Source organism: Salmo salar, chromosome 17 (assembly GCF_965601325.2).
Source record: "Salmo salar chromosome 17, fSalSal1, whole genome shotgun sequence".
NCBI classification, from domain to species: Eukaryota; Metazoa; Chordata; class Actinopteri; order Salmoniformes; family Salmonidae; genus Salmo; species Salmo salar.
The window spans coordinates 5,090,379-5,115,877 of record NC_138307.1 but is presented as its reverse complement, the minus strand read 5'-3'; the positions used below and the strand labels follow the sequence as shown (position 1 = coordinate 5,115,877).

The 25,499-nt window shown below is 49.6% G+C and overlaps 1 protein-coding gene across 1 annotated transcript in view; it reads right to left on the bottom strand.

Annotated features, from left to right (window-relative positions):
- Positions 1 to 410: 410 nt before the first annotated feature.
- The window catches only part of LOC106575088 (parathyroid hormone 2 receptor), a 106,932-nt gene continuing 81,843 nt past the window's right edge, over positions 411 to 25,499 (bottom strand). The window contains exons 9-12 of the mRNA XM_082964377.1: positions 10,812 to 10,906; positions 8,456 to 8,594; positions 2,382 to 2,423; positions 411 to 1,711 (exon numbers count right to left, since the gene is read on the bottom strand). Coding sequence (XP_082820503.1) covers positions 1,334 to 1,711; positions 2,382 to 2,423; positions 8,456 to 8,594; positions 10,812 to 10,906 — 654 coding nt within the window. The 3' untranslated portion in view covers positions 411 to 1,333. The remainder of the gene's footprint in view (positions 1,712 to 2,381; positions 2,424 to 8,455; positions 8,595 to 10,811; positions 10,907 to 25,499) is intronic.

Below are 25,499 nucleotides of genomic sequence, written 5' to 3'. Positions count from 1 at the left end.
TTTATAGATATCTGTCATACAAAACGCAACCTTTGTGAACTGTTACTAAGTATCTGTGGTTTGTCAATGTACGTTGAAGGGGCTGTATCGTTGCTATAAAAGATCCCTGTAGCCATTCTGCAATCACCTCATTAAATGATTAATTCGAGAGAATGCATTATTGGGGGTCAAGAACTTTTGCAAAAGTATCTTAAGTATTAAAGATGTAGTTAACTCGGACTGGTGTGTTTGTAACTCCTCATTTGGTAATGCAGAAATTAGCCACCACAATAGTCATGGAACTTATTTTACCCTTGAACTTATTTAGGCTTGCCATAACAAAGGGGTTGAATACTTATTGACTCAAGACATTTCAGCTTTTTCATTTTTATTAATTTATAAAAATGTCTAAAAACATAATTCCACTGACATTATGGGGTATTGTGTGTAGATCAGTGACACAATCTAAATTGAATCAATTTTAAATTCAGGTTTTAATACAACAAAATGTGGAAAAGGTCAAGAGATGTGAATATTTTCTGAAGGCACTGTAATTGTCTTCAGCATTACAAATGAAATAGACACAAACTAGTCTGTAGCTGCAACACTTCCAGTCCATGTTTAGCCACAGACCTGACTGATTGTCTAGCCACCACTCGAAGTGACAAATAACAGTCCATGAAAATAATAACCAATGACCATATAGAAAAAAACTGCAACTCTTAAGCGCTATCTGGCGTAAGACAAGGATATGGTGATATACAGTATCCTGTCACGTCCTGACCATAGAGAGCTCGTATTTTTCTATGGTAGAGTAGGTCAGGGCGTGACTGGGGGGTTTTGTCTAGTTTCATTTTTTCTATGTTGGGGTTTTCGTATGATTCCCAATTAGAGACAGCTGGTCATCGTTGTCTCTAATTGGGGATCATATTTAAGTAGTTGTTTTTCCCACTTGTGTTTGTGGGAGATTATTTTGAGTTAGTGCATGTTGCACCTCTGTCGTCACGGTTTGTTGTTTTGTTTATTGTATGTCTTGCATAGTTTCACATATTAATAAAGATGTGGAACGATACGCACGCTGCGCCTTGGTCTCCTTCCTACGACGAACGTGACATATCCGCAAAACATCAAAGATATTTGCCGGAGTCTGGTCTAGTGGTAAGGCTGCCGACTCCGAACCACGTATTCCCTTGACGATGCGAATTCGAGGCTTGAGTTCGGTCTCAGCCACTTTCTGTTTGTGGCCCTCATTCCTGTGTATCTCCCGCTCTACCTTCCCTCTGTCCTGTCATTCAAAAAATATAAAACACAATTGTTGTCAGCTGTACATTCCCATTTTCCCTCTACTCTCTCTCTACAGTGTCTCCTCCAAGTCCTCTCCTATACTGTTGGTATTCACCACAGGTAAGGACTCTCGGAGGGAGATGTCGTCCACCTGTTTGGCTCTCTCGTCTGGCTCCTCTAGGATGGATGGGGGCAGGCTATCCACTTCAGAGTTGCTGAACACGTAGCCGGGCAAGGTGGTGTGGGTGCTGACGCTGTGCCTGGCTTGGCTACTGCGGTACACGTGGCTGGAGAAGAGAGAGGAGGTGCCCGAGATCACGGCCAGCGGCTGGGGCTGACTGGTAGTGGTCTGGTTGAGGCCGTACCGGTAGTTGGCACATGCTGCCGGTCCCTTCCCGTCAAACGCCAGGTTCCAGCGGGTCCAGGTCTTCTTGATCTCTGCCTGGACCTGAAGAGAACAAGAGGATTTGAATACATATTTTTGCCAATGCCAAAGTTCCTATTGTGTTGTGGTGCCAACAAATTTCATATTCGCTTTCACCACTTTTTCAGAGGTTTTAAAAGCTATTAAAAATAAACAGCCCAACCCAGAAGCGTCCCTTAGCAACGAACATGGACGAGAGTAGGGGTGCTCTGGAACATTATGTTCTAAATGACCAAACTCTCTAAATATTGTATATAGGACTAATAAATGTAGAAATTATTGGGGGAAAAGTAGCACTTTATTTTACAGTAGCTACTGTTTTTACAGTGGTATTTACCTGGTATTGACCAGCAAGTTATGCGGTAGCAACGATGGGTATTTTCTGGTAGCCTACTTACTTACCCACAAACAGGGTTTGAAGTATTGTGTCACTGATGGGTACAATGCGTACGCACAGCATGAGTGTTCTATTGTTTTAATAAATTACATCACTAAGTTCCATTAGTTCTAATAACACCCCCCCCCCCCCCCACTCTCGCATTATGGTTAGTTCCTAGAACACTTATAGATGGGCAACAAATGAGCATGAGACTTTGGTTTAATTAGAGTCCAGCATGATAGATTCTTGAACGCAGCAGCTCTAGAGTGGAGAAGACCTTAAACCTTCTGGCCGGGTCTGGTGAACACTACTCACCTCTCCATTGCAGTAGCAGTAGATAATGGACACAAAGAAACCCTGCGAAGAGATGAAAGCGAGGAAGGTTAGAGGCATGTGTTGAAAGCTCAAATTCCCGCTAACAGTATAAATGACGTGACCATGACCTTCGGAGAATAATATCGACAAGATGTGCTCAGGAAAGAGAGCTCTTAAAGAAAAACAAAGACAATGGATTGTATTTTTAGTTTTTTTCAAAAGCAGTGTTAATGTTAAGATAAAACCATGTCCCACGACATCAGTTGTGTTGTGTATATCCAGCTATACACTTCAATCCCAAATGAATGGAAAAGATGAGCACCATCTACTTTCCTGGTTTTATCTGGTGCTCATCTTTTCATTCATTTATTCATAGTTGGATTTGCACATGTCATGAGATGTGGTTTCATCTTGACATAAGACTACATTAGAGGTCAGAAAACATCTGAAAGAATTGAAATGTCCCTTTACGCTATAATGCTCAAATTCTCACATTTAAAATCGTATCAATATTGCTTTCTAGTGCTGAACGATTAACTGAAATTTCGGTTATTTTTTTAAACAAATAATTGACTAATTAGTTCAATTATTTGAATTTGATTTCATTCCGGTTTTTTTCTGTGAGCTCAATGCGCATTTTCTCACTCTAGTTTCTCGAATAGAGATAAATTAGATCAAGCCCGAACTGTGCAATGTAGTAGGGAGTTGTAGTTTTCAACAGGCCAATATTCTACATAGTTTAGAGCAGACAAAGTGGTAATTAACTACAATGACCATAATCCATTGTGTGCCTACTTGTCCGGAGACCGAGAGAAGAATGCACAATCAACAGGGATGGAGCAGTTGCTTCGCGAGGGATCTCTACCTGAAAATACATGATCTAAGTGATTGATAGTATTCAGCATTCATCATTTTTAATTTTTTTAAATAATTTGACCAATTTGACCTCAAAAAGCACTAATTGCTCAGCACTATTGCTTTCTACAGTTTTAAAGCTATTAGCAATGGGCAATACAGTGCATTCGGAAAGTGTTCAGACCTCCTGAATAAAATTGATTACATTGCTTTTTCCCCCTCATCAAGCTACACACAATACCCCATAATGACAAAGCAAAAACAGGTTTAGACATTTTAGCAAATGTTTAACATTAAAAAAAAAGATATCACATTTACATAAGTACTCAGACTCTTTACTCAGTACTTTGTTGAAGCACCTTTTGCAGTGATTACAGCCTCGAGTCTTCTTGGGTATGACGCTACAAGCTTGGAACACCTGTATTTGGGGAGTTTCTCCCATTCTTCTCTGCAAATCCTCAAGCTCAGTCAAGTTGGATGGAGAGCGTCGCTGCAGAGCTATGTTTGATCGGGATCAAATCCAGGCTCTGATCCCCTGCTGATTTTGTACGTTTGCCCACTGATAAAGAAAGGATCAGTCTATAATTTTAATGGTAGGTTTATTTGAACAGTGAGAGACAGAATAACAACAAAAATATCCAGAAAAACGCATGTCAAAAATGTTATAAATTGATTAGCATTTTAATGAGGGAAATAAGTATTTGACCCCCTCTCAATCAGAAAGATTTCTGGCTCCCAGGTGTCTTTTATACAGGTAACGAGCTGAGATTAGGAGCACACTCTTAAAGGGAGTGCTCCTAATCTCACCTTGTTACCTGTATAAAAGACCTGTCCACAGAAGCAATCAATCAATCAGATTCCAAACTCTCCACCATGGCCAAGATCAAAGAGCTCTCCAAGGATGTCAGGGACAAGATTGTAGACCTACACAAGGCTGGAATGGGCAACAAGACCATTGCCAAGCAGCTTGGTGAGAAGGTGACAACATTTGGTGTGATTATTCGCAAATGGAAGAAACACAAAATAACTGTCAATATCCCTCGGCCTGGGGCTCCATGCAAGATCTCACCTCGTGGGATTGCAATGATCATGAGAACGGTGAAGAATCAGCCCAGAACTACGGAAGGATCTTGTCAATGATCTCAAGGCAGCTGGGACCATAGTCACCAAGAAAACAATTGGTGACACACTACGCCGTGAAGGACTGAAATCCTGCAGCGCCCGCAAGGTCCCCCTGCTCAAGAAAGCACATATACATGCCCGTCTGAAGTTTGCCAATGAACATCTGAATGATTCAGAGGACAACTGGTGAAAGTGTTGTGGTCAGATGAGACCAAAATGGAGCTCTTTGGCATCAACTCAACTCGCCGTGTTTGGAGGAGGAGGAATGCTGCCTATGACCCCAAGAACCCCATCCCCACCGTCAAACATGGAGGTGGAAACATTATGCTTTGGGGATGTTTTTCTGCTAAGGGGACAGGACAACTTCACCGCATCAAGGGACAATGGACAGGGCCATGTACCGTCAAATCTTGGGTGAGAACCTCCTTCCCTCTGCCAGGGCATTGAAAATGGGTCGTGGATGGGTATTCCAGCATGACAATGACCCAAAACACACGGCCAAGGCAACAAAGTAGTGGCTCAAGAAGAAGCACATTAAGGTCCTGGAGTGGCCTAGCCAGTCTCCAGACCTTAATCCCATAGAAAATCTGTGGAGGGAGCTGAAGGTTCGAGTTGCCAAACGTCAGCCTCGAAACCTTAATGACTTGGAGAAGATCTACAGAGGAGTGGGACAAAATCCCTCCTGAGATGTGTGCAAACCTGGTGGCCAACTACAAGAAAAGTCTGACCTCTGTGACAACAAGGGTTTTGCCACCAAGTACCAAGTCATGTTTTGTAGAGGGGTCAAATACTTATTTCCCTCATTAAAATGCAAATCATTTTATAACATTTTTGACATGCGTTTTTCTGGATTTTTTTGTTGTTATTCTGTCTCTCACTGTTCAAATAAACCTACCATTAAAATTATAGACTGATCATTTCTTTGTAAGTGGGCAAAAGTACAAAATCATCAGGGGATCAAATACTTTTTTCCCCCCGCTGTAGAGTTAAAGTGACTATGCATAGATAATAAACAGAGAGTAGCAGCAGCGTAAAAGAGTGGGGGTGCTAAAAATACTCCCTATAGGCTGTCTCATCGTTGTCGGTGATCAGGCCTACCACTGTTGTGTCGTCAGCAAACTTAATGATGGTGTTGGAGTTGTGTTTGGCAATGCAGTCATGGGTGAACAGGGAGTACAGGAGGGGACTAAGCACACATCCCTGAGGGGCCCCCGTGTTGAGGATCAGCGCAGCAGATGTGTTGTACCTACCCTTACCACCCGGGGGCGGCCCAACAGAAAGTCCAGGATTCAGTTGCAGAGGGAGGTGTTAAGTCCCAGGGTCCTTAGCTTAGTGATGAGCTTTGAGGGCACTATGGTGTTGAACGCTGAGCTGTAGTCAATGAATAGCATTCTCACGTAGGTGTTCCTTTTGTCCAGGTGGGAAAGGGCAGTGTGGAGTGCAATAGAGATTGCATCATCTGTGGATCTGTTTGGGCGGTATGCAATTTGGAGTGGGTCTAGGGTTCCTGGGATAATGGTGTTGATATGAGCCAGCCTTTCAAAGCAATTCAAGGCTACAGAGGTGAGCGCTACGGGTCGGTAGTCATTTAGGCAGGTTACCTTAGTGTTCTTGGGCACGGGGACTATGGTGGTCTGCGTGACAAATGTTGGTATTATAGCCTCAGGTCAGGGACAGGTTGAAAATGTCAGTGAAGACACTTGCCAGTTTGTCAGCGCATGCTCGGAGGCAACATCCTGGTAATCCTTCTGGCTCTGCTGCCTTGTGAATGTTGACCTGTTTAAAGATCTTACTCACATCGGCTACGGAGAGAGTGATCACACAGTCGTCCGGAACAGTTGATGCTCTCATGCATGTTTCAGTGTTACTTGCCTCGAACCGAGCATAGAAGTAATTTAGCTCGCGGCTGTGCTTCCCTTTGTAGTATGTAATAGTTTGCAAACCCTGCCACATCCGATGAGCATCGTAGCCGGTGTAGTACGATTGAATCTTGGTCCTGTATTGATGCTTTGCATGTTTGATGGTTCGTCGGAGGGAATAGCGGGATTTCTTATAAACTTCAGGGTCAGAGTCCCGCTCCTTGAAAGCTACAGCGCTACCCTTTAGCTCAGTGCGTATTTTGCCTGTAATCCATGGCTTCTGGTACATGTGGTGTGGTGTACTCCTCAATGCCATCAGAAGAATCCCGGAACATATTCCATTCTGTGTTAGCAAAACAGTCCTGTAGCTTAGCATCTGCTTCATCTGACCACTTTTTTATTGACCGAGTCACTGGTGCTTCCGGCTTTAGTTTTAGCTTGTAAGCAGGAATCAGGAGGATAGAATTATGGTCAGATTTGCCAAATGGAGTGCGACGGAGAGCTTTGTACATGTCTCTGTGTATGGAGTAAAGGCAGTCTAGAGTTTGTTTTCCCTCTGGTTGCACATTTAACATGCTGGTAGAAATGAGGTAAAACAGATTTAAGTTTCCCTGCATTAAAGTCCCCGGCCACTAGGAAAGCTGCTTCTGGATGAGCGTTTTCCTGTTTTCTTATGGCCGTATACAGCTCATTGAGTGCGGTCTTAGTGCCAGCATTGGTTTGTAGTGGTAAATAGACAGCTATGAAGAATATAGACAAAAACTCTCTTGGTAAATAGTGTGGTCTACAGCTTATCATGAGATACTCTACCTCAGGCGAGCAAAACCTCGAGACTTCCTTAGATTTCGCTCGCCAGCTGTTGTTGACAACTATACATAGACCGTCACCCCTTGTCTTACCAGAGCCACCTGTTCTATATCCTGCCGAAAAAGCGTAAAACCTACCAGCTATATGTTATTCATGTCGTCGTTCAGCCACGACTCTGTGAAACATAAGATAATACAGTTAATGTCCCGTTGGTAGGATATACGTGCTCGTAGCTCATCTATTTTATTATCAATGATTGTACATTGGCTAATAGGACCGATGGTAAAGGCAGATTACCCACTCGCCGTCAGATCCTTACAAGGCACCCAGACCTATGTCCCCAATATCTCCGTCTCTTTCTCCTGCGAATGACGGGGATGAGGACCTTGTCGGGTGTCTGGAGTAAATCCTTCGCGTCTGACTCGTTATTGAAAAAATATTCTTCCAGTACGGGGTAAGTAATCGCTGTCCTGACTTCTAGAAGCTCTTTTCGGTCATAAGAGATGGTGGCAGAAATATTATGTATAAAATAAGTTGCAAATAATGCGAAAAAACACACACAATAGCACAATTGGTTAGGGGACAGTACAATGGCAGCCATCTCCTCCGGCGTCATTAATGTGAAAGGCATGATGATGCCACCACCATGCTTCACTGTAGAGATGGTGACAGGTTTCCTCCAGATGTGACGCTTGGCATTCAGGCCAAAGAGTTCAATCTTGGTTTCATCAGACCAGAGAATCTCGTTTCTCATGTCCTTTAGGTGCCTTTTGGAAAACTCCAAGCGGGTTGTCATGTGCCTTTTACTGAGGAGTGGTTTCCATCTTGCCACTCTACCATAAAAGCCTGATTGGTGGAGTGCTGCAGAGATGACTGTCCTTCTGGAAGGTTCTCCCATCTCCACAGAGAATCTCTGGAGTTCTGTCAGAATGACCATTGGGTTCTTGGTCACCTCCCTGACCAAGGCCTTTCTTCCCGTGATTGCTCAGTTTGGCCAGGGGCCCAGCTCTAGGAAGAGTCTTGGTGGTTTCAAACTTCATCCATTTAAGAATGATGGAAGCCACTGTGTTCTTGGGGATGCTGCAGACATTTTTTGGTACCCTTCCCCAGATCTGTGCCTTGACACAATCCTGTCTTGTAGCTCTACGGACAATTCCTTCGACCTCATGGCTTGGTTTTTGCTCTGACATGCACTGTCAACTGCGGGAGCCAATATAGACAGATGTGCCTTTCCAAATCATGTCCAATCAATTGAACTTACCACATGTGGACTCCAATCAAGTTTTAGAAACACCTTAAGGTTGATCAATGGAAACAAGATGCACCTGAGCTCAATTTCTAGTCTCATAGCAAAGGGTCTGAATACTTATGTAAATGTGTATTTTACATGCAATACAAAGCAGGATCCCCAATTGGGGTGAATGCGAGCACCTGGAAAGAGTTGAAAAAGAGCTCACAGTACATTCGGACCTCCCATCCGACCCCTTTGAACGAGTGTGGCATGCCCACAAACACTATGTAGTGGACCCCGAACACCAGCACCAGCACTAGAGTGGACTTAGCCAGTTTCCTGTGAAAGGGAGAGTAGAACACTCTATTGAGGGAATCCTTTGTGCAGCATCAGACAAAAATCTAATACAATACAAAACATTAGGCCAGGGGTGGCAAAAACAATCTCTGGAGGGCTGTGTCTGCTGATTTTTGTTATTTCCATTTGAATTGTGTCCATTTAAGATCAATACAACTGGCTGAGGGGAGTTCTTAATCAATGACCAATGAATGATTGATCAATCAAGTACAAGGGATTGAGTTTGACACCCCTGCATTAGGCTGTATGAGAAAGCGTACTGTCCATGATATGTGTCTGGAAAAGTGCATGTATTTACGTGTCCGGAAAAGTGCGTGCGTTACGTGTCCGGAAAAGTGCATGCGTTACGTGTCTGGAAAAGTGCATGCGTTACGTGTCCGGAAAAGTGCATGCGTTACGTGTCCGGAAAAGTGCATGCGTTACGTGTCCGGAAAAGTGCATGCGTTACGTGTCCGGAAAAGTGCATGCGTTACGTGTCCGGAAAAGTGCATGCGTTACGTGTCCGGAAAAGTGCATGCGTTACGTGTCCGGAAAAGTGCATGCGTTACGTGTCCGGAAAAGTGCATGCGTTTCGTGTCTGGAAAAGTGCATGCGATGTGTGTCTGGAAAAGTGCATGTGGTGGTGATGGGGTTTGAGAGGGACAGGATGGAAAAGACATGGGTCAAGCTAAACCACATGCAGCTGGCATCGAGCTAAAATAATTGAACTTCTTGGCAGCCATCTTTATCTGACAGTCCCTTGCAGTGCTTGACTTGGACTGAGATATATGCTGGTACTCATTTTGGGTGCCGGTATTGTTTACATTTAGGTGCAGGAGTTCCGCATTAAGTTTGAGGTAATATTCTATAAGAGGAAGAGGAGCTCAAGCAGTAGAACATTTGAGGTGCCGGTACTCCGCTCCGGTGAGCTCTGGCCCGAGTCAAGCACTACTCCCTTGAGCACTTTCCAAAAACAATCCCCTCAATAGATTTGTGATACAATTGTCAATAGCCAAGGATGATTACACATTGCAATCTGCACGTTAACATCAATATCGAGCCAACCTTTGCATCTAAATTGTTCAAAGACACTCAGCAGTTTTTTTAAATGGAATAAATCACAGCTAGAGAAAGAGTTAGATGAAGTAGAGAGAGGGAGAGAGCAAGAGGAAAACAGTCTACATCCCAAATGGCACCCTATTCCATATATTGTGCACTACTTTTGACCATAGGATTATCACTGATAATCCTATCTACACCTGTGGGAATGGAACGGCTCAAGAGGCAACCTGGATCTGATGTCGTGTCTGTTTACTAATGACTGACAGGAGGGTTATCCCCTCAGCCTTCAGCCTTGGCACAGACCTGCCAACCAACACATTACCCCAGACAGGAGTGGGAATTAAACAAAGACTCAGGCAGCCCTATAGGGATGGCTTCACAGCATGTCAAAATGTGTCTTGCACTTAGATATGAGAAGAGCATGTGCAAACACTGCAGCTGGGACACTGAGCTGTCAACCTCTGCAGTGAACAGAGTAGTCAGGAAGTCCAGCAGCATCCCGCAGCATCATCAAGGACCCCACTCACCCCAGCCACGGAATGTTCTCTCCCGAAACAGTTCCTGGCCCAACGCTCTTAACCGCTAGGATACCCGCCGCCCACAACTGGGTTTAATAGACCAGCGGGGGCTGCTGAGGGGAGGACGTCTCATAATAATGGCTGGAACGGAGTTAATGGAATGGTATCAAACACATCAAACACCTGGTTCAGACTGAGTATTGGCGTAAAAAGCAGCTTTTTGCCTGACCGCAATGCATTATGGGAGTCATGTTCAACTCATCTTTTCCAATACACATATTAGAAAATAAAATATACATTCTCTCATGGCTACGATGCAATACATTTAATAAATCCCAACATTTCAACAGCTAAGCTGCCTTCATCAGGGTTTTGAACACAGATGAACCTGCTTTAAATTCATAACACAGCCGGTATCCTCAGCCTCAGTAAATGACGTGAAAGGTTTGTGAACACAAACACATGGATCATGAATATAAAAGAAAATGATTCAACTCAAAGGCACATTTAGAATAAGATATTTATATAAAAGGCAAATTTACTGAAAAGCGGTATATACAGTATCTAATGTTTTTTCCTGCAAAATCACATAAATGAGATTGACTAAAGCAACAAGGCACTAATGAGACATCAACCCTACCTGCATTGCTTCCAAGTGTCATATCTCCCAGCATTTGTCTCTCTGATTTTTGTGGCCAGCACTCTCACAATATTCACAAACAAAATAAAGTTGAGCTGAAAATCAAAACAAAGCAAGCATGATTCACTACTCATTGTAGTAGTTCTACAGTTCTGTAGATGACATGGTCAGATTGTCTCATTGTAGTAGGGCTACCGTTCTGTAGATGACATGGTCAGATTGTCTCATTGTAGTAGTTCTACCGTTCTGTAGATGACATGGTCAGATTGTCTCATTGTAGTAGTTCTACAGTTCTGTAGATGACATAGTCAGATTGTCTCATTGTAGTAGGGCTACCGTTCTGTAGATGACATGGTCAGATTGTCTCATTGTAGTAGTTCTACAGTTCTGTAGATGACATGGTCAGATTGTCTCATTGTAGTAGTTCTACAGTTCTGTAGATGACATGGTCAGATTGTCTCATTGTAGTAGTTCTACCGTTCTGTAGATGACATGGTCAGATTGTCTCATTGTAGTAGTTCTACCGTTCTGTAGATGACATGGTCAGATTGTCTCATTGTAGTAGGGCTACCGTTCTGTAGATGACATGGTCAGATTGTCTCATTGTAGTAGTTCTACCGTTCTGTAGATGACATGGTCAGATTGTCTCATTGTAGTAGGGCTACAGTTCTGTAGATGACATGGTCAGATTGTCTCATTGTAGTAGTTCTACCGTTCTGTAGATGACATGGTCAGATTGTCTCATTGTAGTAGTTCTACCGTTCTGTAGGTGACATGGTCAGATTGTCTCATTGTAGTAGTTCTACAGTTCTGTAGGTGACATGGTCAGATTGTCTCATTGTAGTAGGGCTACAGTTCTGTAGATGACATGGTCAGATTGTCTCATTGTAGTAGTTCTACCGTTCTGTAGATGACATGGTCAGATTGTCTCATTGTAGTAGGGCTACAGTTCTGTAGATGACATGGTCAGATTGTCTCATTGTAGTAGTTCTACAGTTCTGTAGATGACATGGTCAGATTGTCTCATTGTAGTAGTTCTACCGTTCTGTAGATGACATGGTCAGATTGATGCAATGAGACAATGTTCTTATGGTCCAAATGTATTGTAATGGGCCAGAACTGACACATGCAGGCATCAAATAACATGAAATCAATATTAATCTATTACAATTTCACATATTGCATTGTCACTTAATAGGTTGGGAAATAGAGTTGCAAAATTCAGATTATTTTCCCAAAATTCCCAGGTTTTCTAGAAATCCTGGTTGGATGATTCCCGAATCAGGATGTAATAAGCGGGAAAACCAGAAACCTCCAACCAGGTTTTTGGGAAAACCAGGGAATATTGGGAAAATTACCAGAATTTTACAACCCTATTGGGGAATCAAATATATTCTCTTTTGCAGCATGAAATATGACAGAGACCGAGGGAACTGAAGGCTTAGCCTGCAGCTGCACTCTGATTCACTCTGGTCCACACAGTCTGACTGTCTGGATCTGCACTGGGTCCCTGAGGAGTAGATGTCCGCCAGTCAGTCTGTCCTCTGAAACTCCTACTTAACTAAACCCACTAATAATACTAGAAGGAGAGGCTCTATCAGCACATCCTTTTAAAGGTCTGACTGACTGCTTTGGCATTCTCACTCTCTGGAGTCTGGAGAGAAAAAATAACTATGCAGTGCCGGTGGTCTTGCTCCCGGCAGTGACACATATTCCTCTCCCCACCAGATACCAGGTTTCAATCCCCACTCCAACCCTCTGTCATTTTGGACTCAATAAAGAAACAAGATTCTGGGCATCGATACACAGCATTTCAAATGTACTCCCTCACCATTATCTCTAATCATGACATTTCTACCATGATATCATTGAACTTGTATCAAAGGTTTGGATGAGATTGCATTTTAATCAAAAGACAGGGCTGTAACCTGTAGTCCACTTTGATTTCATTAGAATAACCTAAGTCCTTGGTCCACCTCATGAGGCTGGTTAAGAGCAATAGTATTGAAAGAGATGCAAATGTATTTATCTCTGCTGAGACTGAGTTAGTGGTGTCAGTCAGAGTGTTGGTGGCCAAGTAAGAGCACCTGGGAGTCACTAGGCCACTAGGGAGCAGGGACAGGCATACTGTACACCAGGGAGTCACTAGGCCACTAGGGAGCAGGGACAGGTATACTGTACACCTGGGAGTCACTAGGCCACTAGGGAGCAGGGACAGGTATACTGTACACCAGGGAGTCACTAGGCCACTAGGGAGCAGGGACAGGCATACTGTACACCAGGGAGTCACTAGGCCACTAGGGAGCAGGGACAGGTATACTGTACACCTGGGAGTCACTAGGGAGCAGGGACAGGTATACTGTACACCAGGGAGTCACTAGACCACTAGGGAGCAGGGACAGGTATACTGTACACCAGGGAGTCACTAGGCCAATAGGGAGCAGGGACAGGTATACTGTACACCAGGGAGTCACTAGGGAGCAGGGACAGGTATACTGTACACCAGGGAGTCACTAGGCCACTAGGGAGCAGGGACAGGTATACTGTACACCAGGGAGTCACTAGGGAGCAGGGACAGGTATACTGTACACCAGGGAGTCACTAGGCCACTAGGGAGCAGGGACAGGCATACTGTACACCAGGGAGTCACTAGGCCACTAGGGAGGAGGGACAGGTATACTGTACACCAGGGAGTCACTAGGCCACTAGGGAGCAGGGACAGGTATACTGTACACCAGGGAGTCACTAGGTCACTAGGGAGCAGGGACAGGTATACTGTACACCAGGGAGTCACTAGGCCAGTAGGGAGCAGGGACAGGTATACTGTACACCAGGGAGTCACTAGGCCACTAGAGAGCAGGGACAGGTATACTGTACACCTGGGAGTCACTAGGGAGAAGGGACAGGTATACTGTACACCAGGGAGTCACTAGACCACTAGGGAGCAGGGACAGGTATACTGTACACCAGGGAGTCACTAGGCCACTAGGGAGCAGGGACAGGTATACTGTACACCAGGGAGTCACTAGGGAGCAGGGACAGGTATACTGTACACCAGGGAGTCACTAGGCCACTAGGGAGCAGGGACAGGATTACTGTACACCAGGGAGTCACTAGGCCACTAGGGAGCAGGGACAGGTATACTGTACACCAGGGAGTCACTAGGCCACTAGGGAGCAGGGACAGGTATACTGTACACCAGGGAGTCACTAGGCCACTAGGGAGCAGGGACAGGTATACTGTACACCAGGGAGTCACTAGGTCACTAGGGAGCAGGGACAGGTATACTGTACACCAGGGAGTCACTAGGCCAGTAGGGAGCAGGGACAGGTATACTGTACACCAGGGAGTCACTAGGCCACTAGAGAGCAGGGACAGGTATACTGTACACCTGGGAGTCACTAGGGAGAAGGGACAGGTATACTGTACACCAGGGAGTCACTAGACCACTAGGGAGCAGGGACAGGTATACTGTACACCAGGGAGTCACTAGGCCACTAGGGAGCAGGGACAGGTATACTGTACACCAGGGAGTCACTAGGGAGCAGGGACAGGTATACTGTACACCAGGGAGTCACTAGGCCACTAGGGAGCAGGGACAGGATTACTGTACACCAGGGAGTCACTAGGCCACTAGGGAGCAGGGACAGGTATACTGTACACCAGGGAGTCACTAGGCCACTAGGGAGCAGGGACAGGTATACTGTACACCAGGGAGTCACTAGGCCACTAGGGAGCAGGGACAGGTATACTGTACACCAGGGAGTCACTAGGCCACTAGGGAGCAGGGACAGGCTTACTGTACACCAGGGAGTAACTAGGACACTAGGGAGCAGGGACAGGTATACTGTACACCAGGGAGTCACTAGGCCACTAGGGACTAGGGACAGGTATACTGTACACCAGGGAGTCACTAGGCCACTAGGGAGCAGGGACAGGTATACTGTACACCTGGGAGTCACTAGGGAGAAGGGACAGGTATACTGTACACCAGGGAGTCACTAGACCACTAGGGAGCAGGGACAGGTATACTGTACACCAGGGAGTCACGAGGCCACTAGGGAGCAGGGACAGGTATACTGTACACCAGGGAGTCACTAGGGAGCAGGGACAGGTATACTGTACACCAGGGAGTCACTAGGCCACTAGGGAGCAGGGACAGGATTACTGTACACCAGGGAGTCACTAGGCCACTAGGGAGCAGGGACAGGTATACTGTACACCAGGGAGTCACTAGGCCACTAGGGAGCAGGGACAGGTATACTGTACACCAGGGAGTCACTAGGCCACTAGGGAGCAGGGACAGGTATGCTGTACACCAGGGAGTCACTAGGCCACTAGGGAGCAGGGACAGGTATACTGTACACCAGGGAGTCACTAGGCCACTAGGGAGCAGGGACAGGTATACTGTACACCAGGGAGTCACTAGGCCACTAGGGAGCAGGGACAGATATACTGTACACCAGGGAGTCACTAGGCCACTAGGGAGCAGGGACAGGCTTACTGTACACCAGGGAGTCACTAGGCCACTAGGGAGCAGGGACAGGTATACTGTACACCAGGGAGTCACTAGGGAGCAGGGACAGGTATACTGTACACCAGGAGTCACTAGGCCACTAGGGAGCAGGGACAGGTATACTGTACACCAGGGAGTCACTAGGCCACTAGGGAGCAGGGACAGGTATACTGTACACCTGGGAGTCACTAGGGCACTAGGGAGCAGGGACAGGTATACTGTACACCAGGGAGTCACTAGGCCACTAGGGAGCAGGGACAGGTATACTGTACACCAGGGAGTCACTAGGGAGCAGGGACAGGTATACTGTACACCAGGGAGTCACTAGGCCACTAGGGAGCAGGGACAGGTATGCTGTACACTAGGGAGTCACTAGGCCACTAGGGAGCAGGGACAGGTATACTGTACACCAGGGAGTCACTAGGCCACTAGGGAGCAGGGACAGGTATACTGTACACCAGGGAGTCACTAGGCCACTAGGGAGCAAAGACAGGTATACTGTACACCAGGGAGTCACTAGGCCACTAGGGAGCAGGGACAGGCTTACTGTACACCAGGGAGTCACTAGGCCACTAGGGAGCAGGGACAGGTATACTGTACACCAGGGAGTCACTAGGGAGCAGGGACAGGTATACTGTACACCAGGGAGTCACTAGGCAACTAGGGAGCAGGGACAGGTATACTGTGCACCAGGGAGTCACTAGGCCACTAGGGAGCAGGGACAGGTATACTGTACACCTGGGAGTCACTAGGGCACTAGGGAGCAGGGACAGGTATACTGTACACCAGGGAGTCACTAGGCCACTAGGGAGCAGGGACAGGATTACTGTACACCAGGGAGTCACTAGGCCACTAGGGAGCAGGGACAGGTATACTGTACACCAGGGAGTCACTAGGCCACTAGGGAGCAGGGACAGGTATACTGTACACCAGGGAGTCACTAGGCCACTAGGGAGCAGGGACAGGTATGCTGTACACCAGGGAGTCACTAGGCCACTAGGGAGCAGGGACAGGTATACTGTACACCAGGGAGTCACTAGGCCACTAGGGAGCAGGGACAGGTATACTGTACACCAGGGAGTCACTAGGCCACTAGGGAGCAGGGACAGGTATACTGTACACCAGGGAGTCACTAGGCCACTAGGGAGCAGGGACAGGCTTACTGTACACCAGGGAGTCACTAGGCCACTAGGGAGCAGGGACAGGTATACTGTACACCAGGGAGTCACTAGGGAGCAGGGACAGGTATACTGTACACCAGGGAGTCACTAGGCCACTAGGGAGCAGGGACAGGTATACTGTACACCAGGGAGTCACTAGGCCACTAGGGAGCAGGGACAGGTATACTGTACACCTGGGAGTCACTAGGGCACTAGGGAGCAGGGACAGGTATACTGTACACCAGGGAGTCACTAGGCCACTAGGGAGCAGGGACAGGTATACTGTACACCAGGGAGTCACTAGGGAGCAGGGACAGGTATACTGTACACCAGGGAGTCACTAGGCCACTAGGGAGCAGGGACAGGTATGCTGTACACCAGGGAGTCACTAGGCCACTAGGGAGCAGGGACAGGTATACTGTACACCAGGGAGTCACTAGGCCACTAGGGAGCAGGGACAGGTATACTGTACACCAGGGAGTCACTAGGCCACTAGGGAGCAGGGACAGGTATACTGTACACCAGGGAGTCACTAGGCCACTAGGGAGCAGGGACAGATATACTGTACACCAGGGAGTCACTAGGCCACTAGGGAGCAGGGACAGGCTTACTGTACACCAGGGAGTCACTAGGCCACTAGGGAGCAGGGACAGGTATACTGTACACCAGGGAGTCACTAGGGAGCAGGGACAGGTATACTGTACACCAGGAGTCACTAGGCCACTAGGGAGCAGGGACAGGTATACTGTACACCAGGGAGTCACTAGGCCACTAGGGAGCAGGGACAGGTATACTGTACACCTGGGAGTCACTAGGGCACTAGGGAGCAGGGACAGGTATACTGTACACCAGGGAGTCACTAGGCCACTAGGGAGCAGGGACAGGTATACTGTACACCAGGGAGTCACTAGGGAGCAGGGACAGGTATACTGTACACCAGGGAGTCACTAGGCCACTAGGGAGCAGGGACAGGTATGCTGTACACCAGGGAGTCACTAGGCCACTAGGGAGCAGGGACAGGTATACTGTACACCAGGGAGTCACTAGGCCACTAGGGAGCAGGGACAGGTATACTGTACACCAGGGAGTCACTAGGCCACTAGGGAGCAGGGACAGGTATACTGTACACCAGGGAGTCACTAGGCCACTAGGGAGCAGGGACAGGCTTACTGTACACCAGGGAGTCACTAGGCCACTAGGGAGCAGGGACAGGTATACTGTACACCAGGGAGTCACTAGGGAGCAGGGACAGGTATACTGTACACCAGGGAGTCACTAGGCCACTAGGGAGCAGGGACAGGTATACTGTACACCAGGGAGTCACTAGGCCACTAGGGAGCAGGGACAGGTATACTGTACACCTGGGAGTCACTAGGGCACTAGGGAGCAGGGACAGGTATACTGTACACCAGGGAGTCACTAGGCCACTAGGGAGCAGGGACAGGATTACTGTACACCAGGGAGTCACTAGGCCACTAGGGAGCAGGGACAGGTATACTGTACACCAGGGAGTCACTAGGCCACTAGGGAGCAGGGACAGGTATACTGTACACCAGGGAGTCACTAGGCCACTAGGGAGCAGGGACAGGTATACTGTACACCAGGGAGTCACTAGGCCACTAGGGAGCAGGGACAGGTATACTGTACACCAGGGAGTCACTAGGCCACTAGGGAGCAGGGACAGGTATACTGTACACCAGGGAGTCACTAGGCCACTAGGGAGCAGGGACAGGTATACTGTACACCAGGGAGTCACTAGGCCACTAGGGAGCAGGGACAGGCTTACTGTACACCAGGGAGTCACTAGGCCACTAGGGAGCAGGGACAGGTATACTGTACACCAGGGAGTCACTAGGGAGCAGGGACAGGTATACTGTACACCAGGGAGTCACTAGGCCACTAGGGAGCAGGGACAGGTATACTGTACACCAGGGAGTCACTAGGCCACTAGGGAGCAGGGACAGGTATACTGTACACCTGGGAGTCACTAGGGCACTAGGGAGCAGGGACAGGTATACTGTACACCAGGGAGTCACTAGGCCACTAGGGAGCAGGGACAGGTATACTGTACACCAGGGAGTCACTAGGGAGCAGGGACAGGTATACTGTACACCAGGGAGTCACTAGGCCACTAGGGAGCAGGGACAGGTATGCTGTACACCAGGGAGTCACTAGGCCACTAGGGAGCAGGGACAGGTATACTGTACACCAGGGAGTCACTAGGCCACTAGGGAGCAGGGACAGGTATACTGTACACCAGGGAGTCACTAGGCCACTAGGGAGCAGGGACAGGTATACTGTACACCAGGGAGTCACTAGGCCACTAGGGAGCAGGGACAGGCTTACTGTACACCAGGGAGTCACTAGGCCACTAGGGAGCAGGGACAGGTATACTGTACACCAGGGAGTCACTAGGCAACTAGGGAGCAGGGACAGGTATACTGTACACCAGGGAGTCACTAGGCCACTAGGGAGCAGGGACAGGTATACTGTACACCTGGGAGTCACTAGGGCACTAGGGAGCAGGGACAGGTATACTGTACACCAGGGAGTCACTAGGCCACTAGGGAGCAGGGACAGGTATACTGTACACCAGGGAGTCACTAGGGAGCAGGGACAGGTATACTGTACACCAGGGAGTCACTAGGCCACTAGGGAGCAGGGACAGGATTACTGTACACCAGGGAGTCACTAGGCCACTAGGGAGCAGGGACAGGTATACTGTACACCAGGGAGTCACTAGGCCACTAGGGAGCAGGGACAGGTATACTGTAAACCAGGGAGTCACTAGGCCACTAGGGAGCAGGGACAGGTATGCTGTACACCAGGGAGTCACTAGGCCACTAGGGAGCAGGGACAGGTATACTGTACACCAGGGAGTCACTAGGCCACTAGGGAGCAGGGACAGGTATACTGTACACCAGGGAGTCACTAGGCCACTAGGGAGCAGGGACAGGTATACTGTACACCAGGGAGTCACTAGGCCACTAGGGAGCAGGGACAGGCTTACTGTACACCAGGGAGTCACTAGGCCACTAGGGAGCAGGGACAGGTATACTGTACACCAGGGAGTCACTAGGGAGCAGGGACAGGTATACTGTACACCAGGGAGTCACTAGGCCACTAGGGAGCAGGGACAGGTATACTGTACACCAGGGAGTCACTAGGCCACTAGGGAGCAGGGACAGGTATACTGTACACCAGGGAGTCACTAGGCCACTAGGGAGCAGGGACAGGCTTACTGTACACCAGGGAGTCACTAGGCCACTAGGGAGCAGGGACAGGTATACTGTACACCAGGGAGTCACTAGGGAGCAGGGACAGGTATACTGTACACCAGGGAGTCACTAGGCCACTAGGGAGCAGGGACAGGCTTACTGTACACCAGGGAGTCACTAGGCCACTAGGGAGCAGGGACAGGTATACTGTACACCAGGGAGTCACTAGGCCACTAGGGAGCAGGGACAGGTATACTGTACACCTGGGAGTCACTAGGGCACTAGGGAGCAGGGACAGGTATACTGTACACCAGGGAGTCACTAGGCCACTAGGGAGCAGGGACAGGTATACTGTACACCAGGGAGTCACTAGGGAGCAGGGACAGGTATACTGTACACCAGGGAGTCACTAGGCCACTAGGGAGCAGGGACAGGATTACTGTACACCAGGGAGTCACTAGGCCACTAGGGAGCAGGGACAGGTATACTGTACACCAGGGAGTCACTAGGCCACTAGGGAGCAGGGACAGGTATACTGTAAACCAGGGAGTCACTAGGCCACTAGGGAGCAGGGACAGGTATGCTGTACACCAGGGAGTCACTAGGCCACCAGGGAGCAGGGACAGGTATACTGTACACCAGGGAGTCACTAGGCCACTAGGGAGCAGGGACAGGTATACTGTACACCAGGGAGTCACTAGGCCACTAGGGAGCAGGGACAGGTATACTGTACACCAGGGAGTCACTAGGCCACTAGGGAGCAGGGACAGGTATACTGTACACCTGGGAGTCACTAGGGAGCAGGGACAGGTATACTGTACACCTGGGAGTCACTAGGGAGCAGGGACAGGTATACTGTACACCAGGGAGTCACTAGGGAGCAGGGACAGGTATACTGTACACCAGGGAGTCACTAGGCCACTAGGGAGCAGGGACAGGTATACTGTACACCAGGGAGTCACTAGGCCACTAGGGAGCAGGGACAGGTATACTGTACACCAGGGAGTCACTAGGCCACTAGGGAGCAGGGACAGGTATACTGTACACCTGGGAGTCACTAGGCCACTAGGGAGCAGGGACAGGTATGCTGTACACCAGGGAGTCACTAGGCCACTAGGGAGCAGGGACAGGTATGCTGTTCACCAGGGAGTCACTAGGCCACTAGGGAGCAGGGACAGGTATGCTGTACACCTGGGAGTCACTAGGCCACTAGGGAGCAGGGACAGGTATACTGTACACCAGGGAGTCACTAGGGAGCAGGGACAGGTATACTGTACACCAGGGAGTCACTAGGCCACTAGGGAGCAGGGACAGGATTACTGTACACCAGGGAGTCACTAGGCCACTAGGGAGCAGGGACAGGTATACTGTACACCAGGGAGTCACTAGGGAGCAGGGACAGGTATACTGTACACCAGGGAGTCACTAGGCCACTAGGGAGCAGGGACAGGATTACTGTACACCAGGGAGTCACTAGGCCACTAGGGAGCAGGGACAGGTATACTGTACACCAGGGAGTCACTAGGCCACTAGGGAGCAGGGACAGGTATGCTGTTCACCAGGGAGTCACTAGGCCACTAGGGAGCAGGGACAGGTATGCTGTACACCTGGGAGTCACTAGGCCACTAGGGAGCAGGGACAGGTATACTGTACACCTGGGAGTCACTAGGGCACTAGGGAGCAGGGACAGGTATACTGTACACCAGGGAGTCACTAGGCCACTAGGGAGCAGGGACAGGTATACTGTACACCTGGGAGTCACTAGGCCAGTTGGGAGCAGGGACAGGTATACTGTACACCAAGGAGTCACTAGGCCACTAGGGAGCAGGGACAGGTATACTGTACACCAGGGAGTCACTAGGGAGCAGGGACAGGTATACTGTACACCAGGGAGTCACTAGGCCACTAGGGAGCAGGGACAGGTATACTGTACACCAGGGAGTCACTAGGCCACTAGGGAGCAGGGACAGGTATACTGTACACCAGGGAGTCACTAGGCCACTAGGGACAGGGACAGGTATACTGTACACCAGGGAGTCACTAGGCCACTAGGGAGCAGGGACAGGTATACTGTACACCAGGGAGTCACTAGGCCACTAGGGACCAGGGACAGGTATACTGTACACCTGGGAGTCACTAGGCCACTAGGGAGCAGGGACAGGTATGCTGTACACCAGGGAGTCACTAGGCCACTAGGGAGCAGGGACAGGTATACTGTACACCAGGGAGTCACTAGGCCACTAGGGAGCAACGACATGTATGCTGTACACCTGGGAGTCACTAGGCCACTAGGGAGCAGGGACAGGTATACTGTACACCAGGGAGTCACTAGGCCACTAGGGAGCAGGGACAGGTATACTGTACACCTGGGAGTCACTAGGCCAGTTGGGAGCAGGGACAGGTATACTGTACACCAGGGAGTCACTAGGCCACTAGGGAGCAGGGACAGGTATACTGTACACCAGGGAGTCACTAGGCCACTAGGGAGCAGGGACAGGTATACTGTACACCAGGGAGTCACTAGGCCACTAGGGAGCAGGGACAGGTATACTGTACACCAGGGAGTCACTAGGCCACTAGGGAGCAGGGACAGGTATACTGTACACCAGGGAGTCACTAGGCCACTAGGGAGCAGGGACAGGTATACTGTACACCAGGGAGTCACTAGGCCACTAGGGACCAGGGACAGGTATACTGTACACCTGGGAGTCACTAGGCCACTAGGGAGCAGGGACAGGTATGCTGTACACCAGGGAGTCACTAGGCCACTAGGGAGCAGGGACAGGCTTACTGTACACCAGGGAGTCACTAGGCCACTAGGGAGCAGGGACAGGTATACTGTACACCAGGGAGTCACTAGGGAGCAGGGACAGGTATACTGTACACCAGGGAGTCACTAGGCCACTAGGGAGCAGGGACAGGTATACTGTACACCAGGGAGTCACTAGGCCACTAGGGAGCAGGGACAGGTATACTGTACACCAGGGAGTCACTAGGCCACTAGGGAGCAGGGACAGGCTTACTGTACACCAGGGAGTCACTAGGCCACTAGGGAGCAGGGACAGGTATACTGTACACCAGGGAGTCACTAGGGAGCAGGGACAGGTATACTGTACACCAGGGAGTCACTAGGCCACTAGGGAGCAGGGACAGGTATACTGTACACCAGGGAGTCACTAGGCCACTAGGGAGCAGGGACAGGTATACTGTACACCTGGGAGTCACTAGGGCACTAGGGAGCAGGGACAGGTATACTGTACACCAGGGAGTCACTAGGCCACTAGGGACCAGGGACAGGTATACTGTACACCTGGGAGTCACTAGGCCACTAGGGAGCAGGGACAGGTATGCTGTACACCAGGGAGTCACTAGGCCACTAGGGAGCAGGGACAGGTATACTGTACACCAGGGAGTCACTAGGCCACTAGGGAGCAACGACATGTATGCTGTACACCTGGGAGTCACTAGGCCACTAGGGAGCAGGGACAGGTATACTGTACACCAGGGAGTCACTAGGCCACTAGGGAGCAGGGACAGGTATACTGTACACCTGGGAGTCACTAGGCCAGTTGGGAGCAGGGACAGGTATACTGTACACCAGGGAGTCACTAGGCCACTAGGGAGCAGGGACAGGTATACTGTACACCAGGGAGTCACTAGGCCACTAGGGAGCAGGGACAGGTATACTGTACACCAGGGAGTCACTAGGCCACTAGGGAGCAGGGACAGGTATACTGTACACCAGGGAGTCACTAGGCCACTAGGGACAGGGACAGGTATACTGTACACCAGGGAGTCACTAGGCCACTAGGGAGCAGGGACAGGTATACTGTACACCAGGGAGTCACTAGGCCACTAGGGACCAGGGACAGGTATACTGTACACCTGGGAGTCACTAGGCCACTAGGGAGCAGGGACAGGTATGCTGTACACCAGGGAGTCACTAGGCCACTAGGGAGCAGGGACAGGCTTACTGTACACCAGGGAGTCACTAGGCCACTAGGGAGCAGGGACAGGTATACTGTACACCAGGGAGTCACTAGGGAGCAGGGACAGGTATACTGTACACCAGGGAGTCACTAGGCCACTAGGGAGCAGGGACAGGTATACTGTACACCAGGGAGTCACTAGGCCACTAGGGAGCAGGGACAGGTATACTGTACACCAGGGAGTCACTAGGCCACTAGGGAGCAGGGACAGGCTTACTGTACACCAGGGAGTCACTAGGCCACTAGGGAGCAGGGACAGGTATACTGTACACCAGGGAGTCACTAGGGAGCAGGGACAGGTATACTGTACACCAGGGAGTCACTAGGCCACTAGGGAGCAGGGACAGGTATACTGTACACCAGGGAGTCACTAGGCCACTAGGGAGCAGGGACAGGTATACTGTACACCTGGGAGTCACTAGGGCACTAGGGAGCAGGGACAGGTATACTGTACACCAGGGAGTCACTAGGCCACTAGGGAGCAGGGACAGGTATACTGTACACCAGGGAGTAACTAGGGAGCAGGGACAGGTATACTGTACACCAGGGAGTCACTAGGCCACTAGGGAGCAGGGACAGGTATACTGTACACCTGGGAGTCACTAGGGCACTAGGGAGCAGGGACAGGTATACTGTACACCAGGGAGTCACTAGGCCACTAGGGAGCAGGGACAGGTATACTGTACACCAGGGAGTCACTAGGGAGCAGGGACAGGTATACTGTACACCAGGGAGTCACTAGGCCACTAGGGAGCAGGGACAGGATTACTGTACACCAGGGAGTCACTAGGCCACTAGGGAGCAGGGACAGGTATACTGTACACCAGGGAGTCACTAGGCCACTAGGGAGCAGGGACAGGTATACTGTACACCAGGGAGTCACTAGGCCACTAGGGAGCAGGGACAGGTATGCTGTACACCAGGGAGTCACTAGGCCACTAGGGAGCAGGGACAGGTATACTGTACACCAGGGAGTCACTAGGCCACTAGGGAGCAGGGACAGGTATACTGTACACCAGGGAGTCACTAGGCCACTAGGGAGCAGGGACAGGTATACTGTACACCAGGGAGTCACTAGGCCACTAGGGAGCAGGGACAGGCTTACTGTACACCAGGGAGTCACTAGGCCACTAGGGAGCAGGGACAGGTATACTGTACACCAGGGAGTCACTAGGGAGCAGGGACAGGTATACTGTACACCAGGGAGTCACTAGGCCACTAGGGAGCAGGGACAGGTATACTGTACACCAGGGAGTCACTAGGGAGCAGGGACAGGTATACTGTACACCAGGGAGTCACTAGGCCACTAGGGAGCAGGGACAGGTATACACCAGGGAGTCGCTAGGCCACTAGGGAGCAGGGACAGGTATACTGTACACCAGGGAGTCACTAGGGAGCAGGGACAGGTATACTGTACACCAGGGAGTCACTAGGGAGCAGGGACAGGTATACTGTACACCAGGGAGTCACTAGGCCACTAGGGAGCAGGGACAGGTATACTGTACACCAGGGAGTCACTAGGCCACTAGGGAGCAGGGACAAGTATACTGTACACCAGGGAGTCACTAGGCCACTAGGGAGCAGGGACAGGTATGCTGTTCACCAGGGAGTCACTAGGCCACTAGGGAGCAGGGACAGGTATGCTGTACACCTGGGAGTCACTAGGCCACTAGGGAGCAGGGACAGGTATACTGTACACCTGGGAGTGACTAGGGCACTAGGGAGCAGGGACAGGTATACTGTACACCAGGGAGTCACTAGGCCACTAGGGAGCAGGGACAGGTATACTGTACACCTGGCAGTCA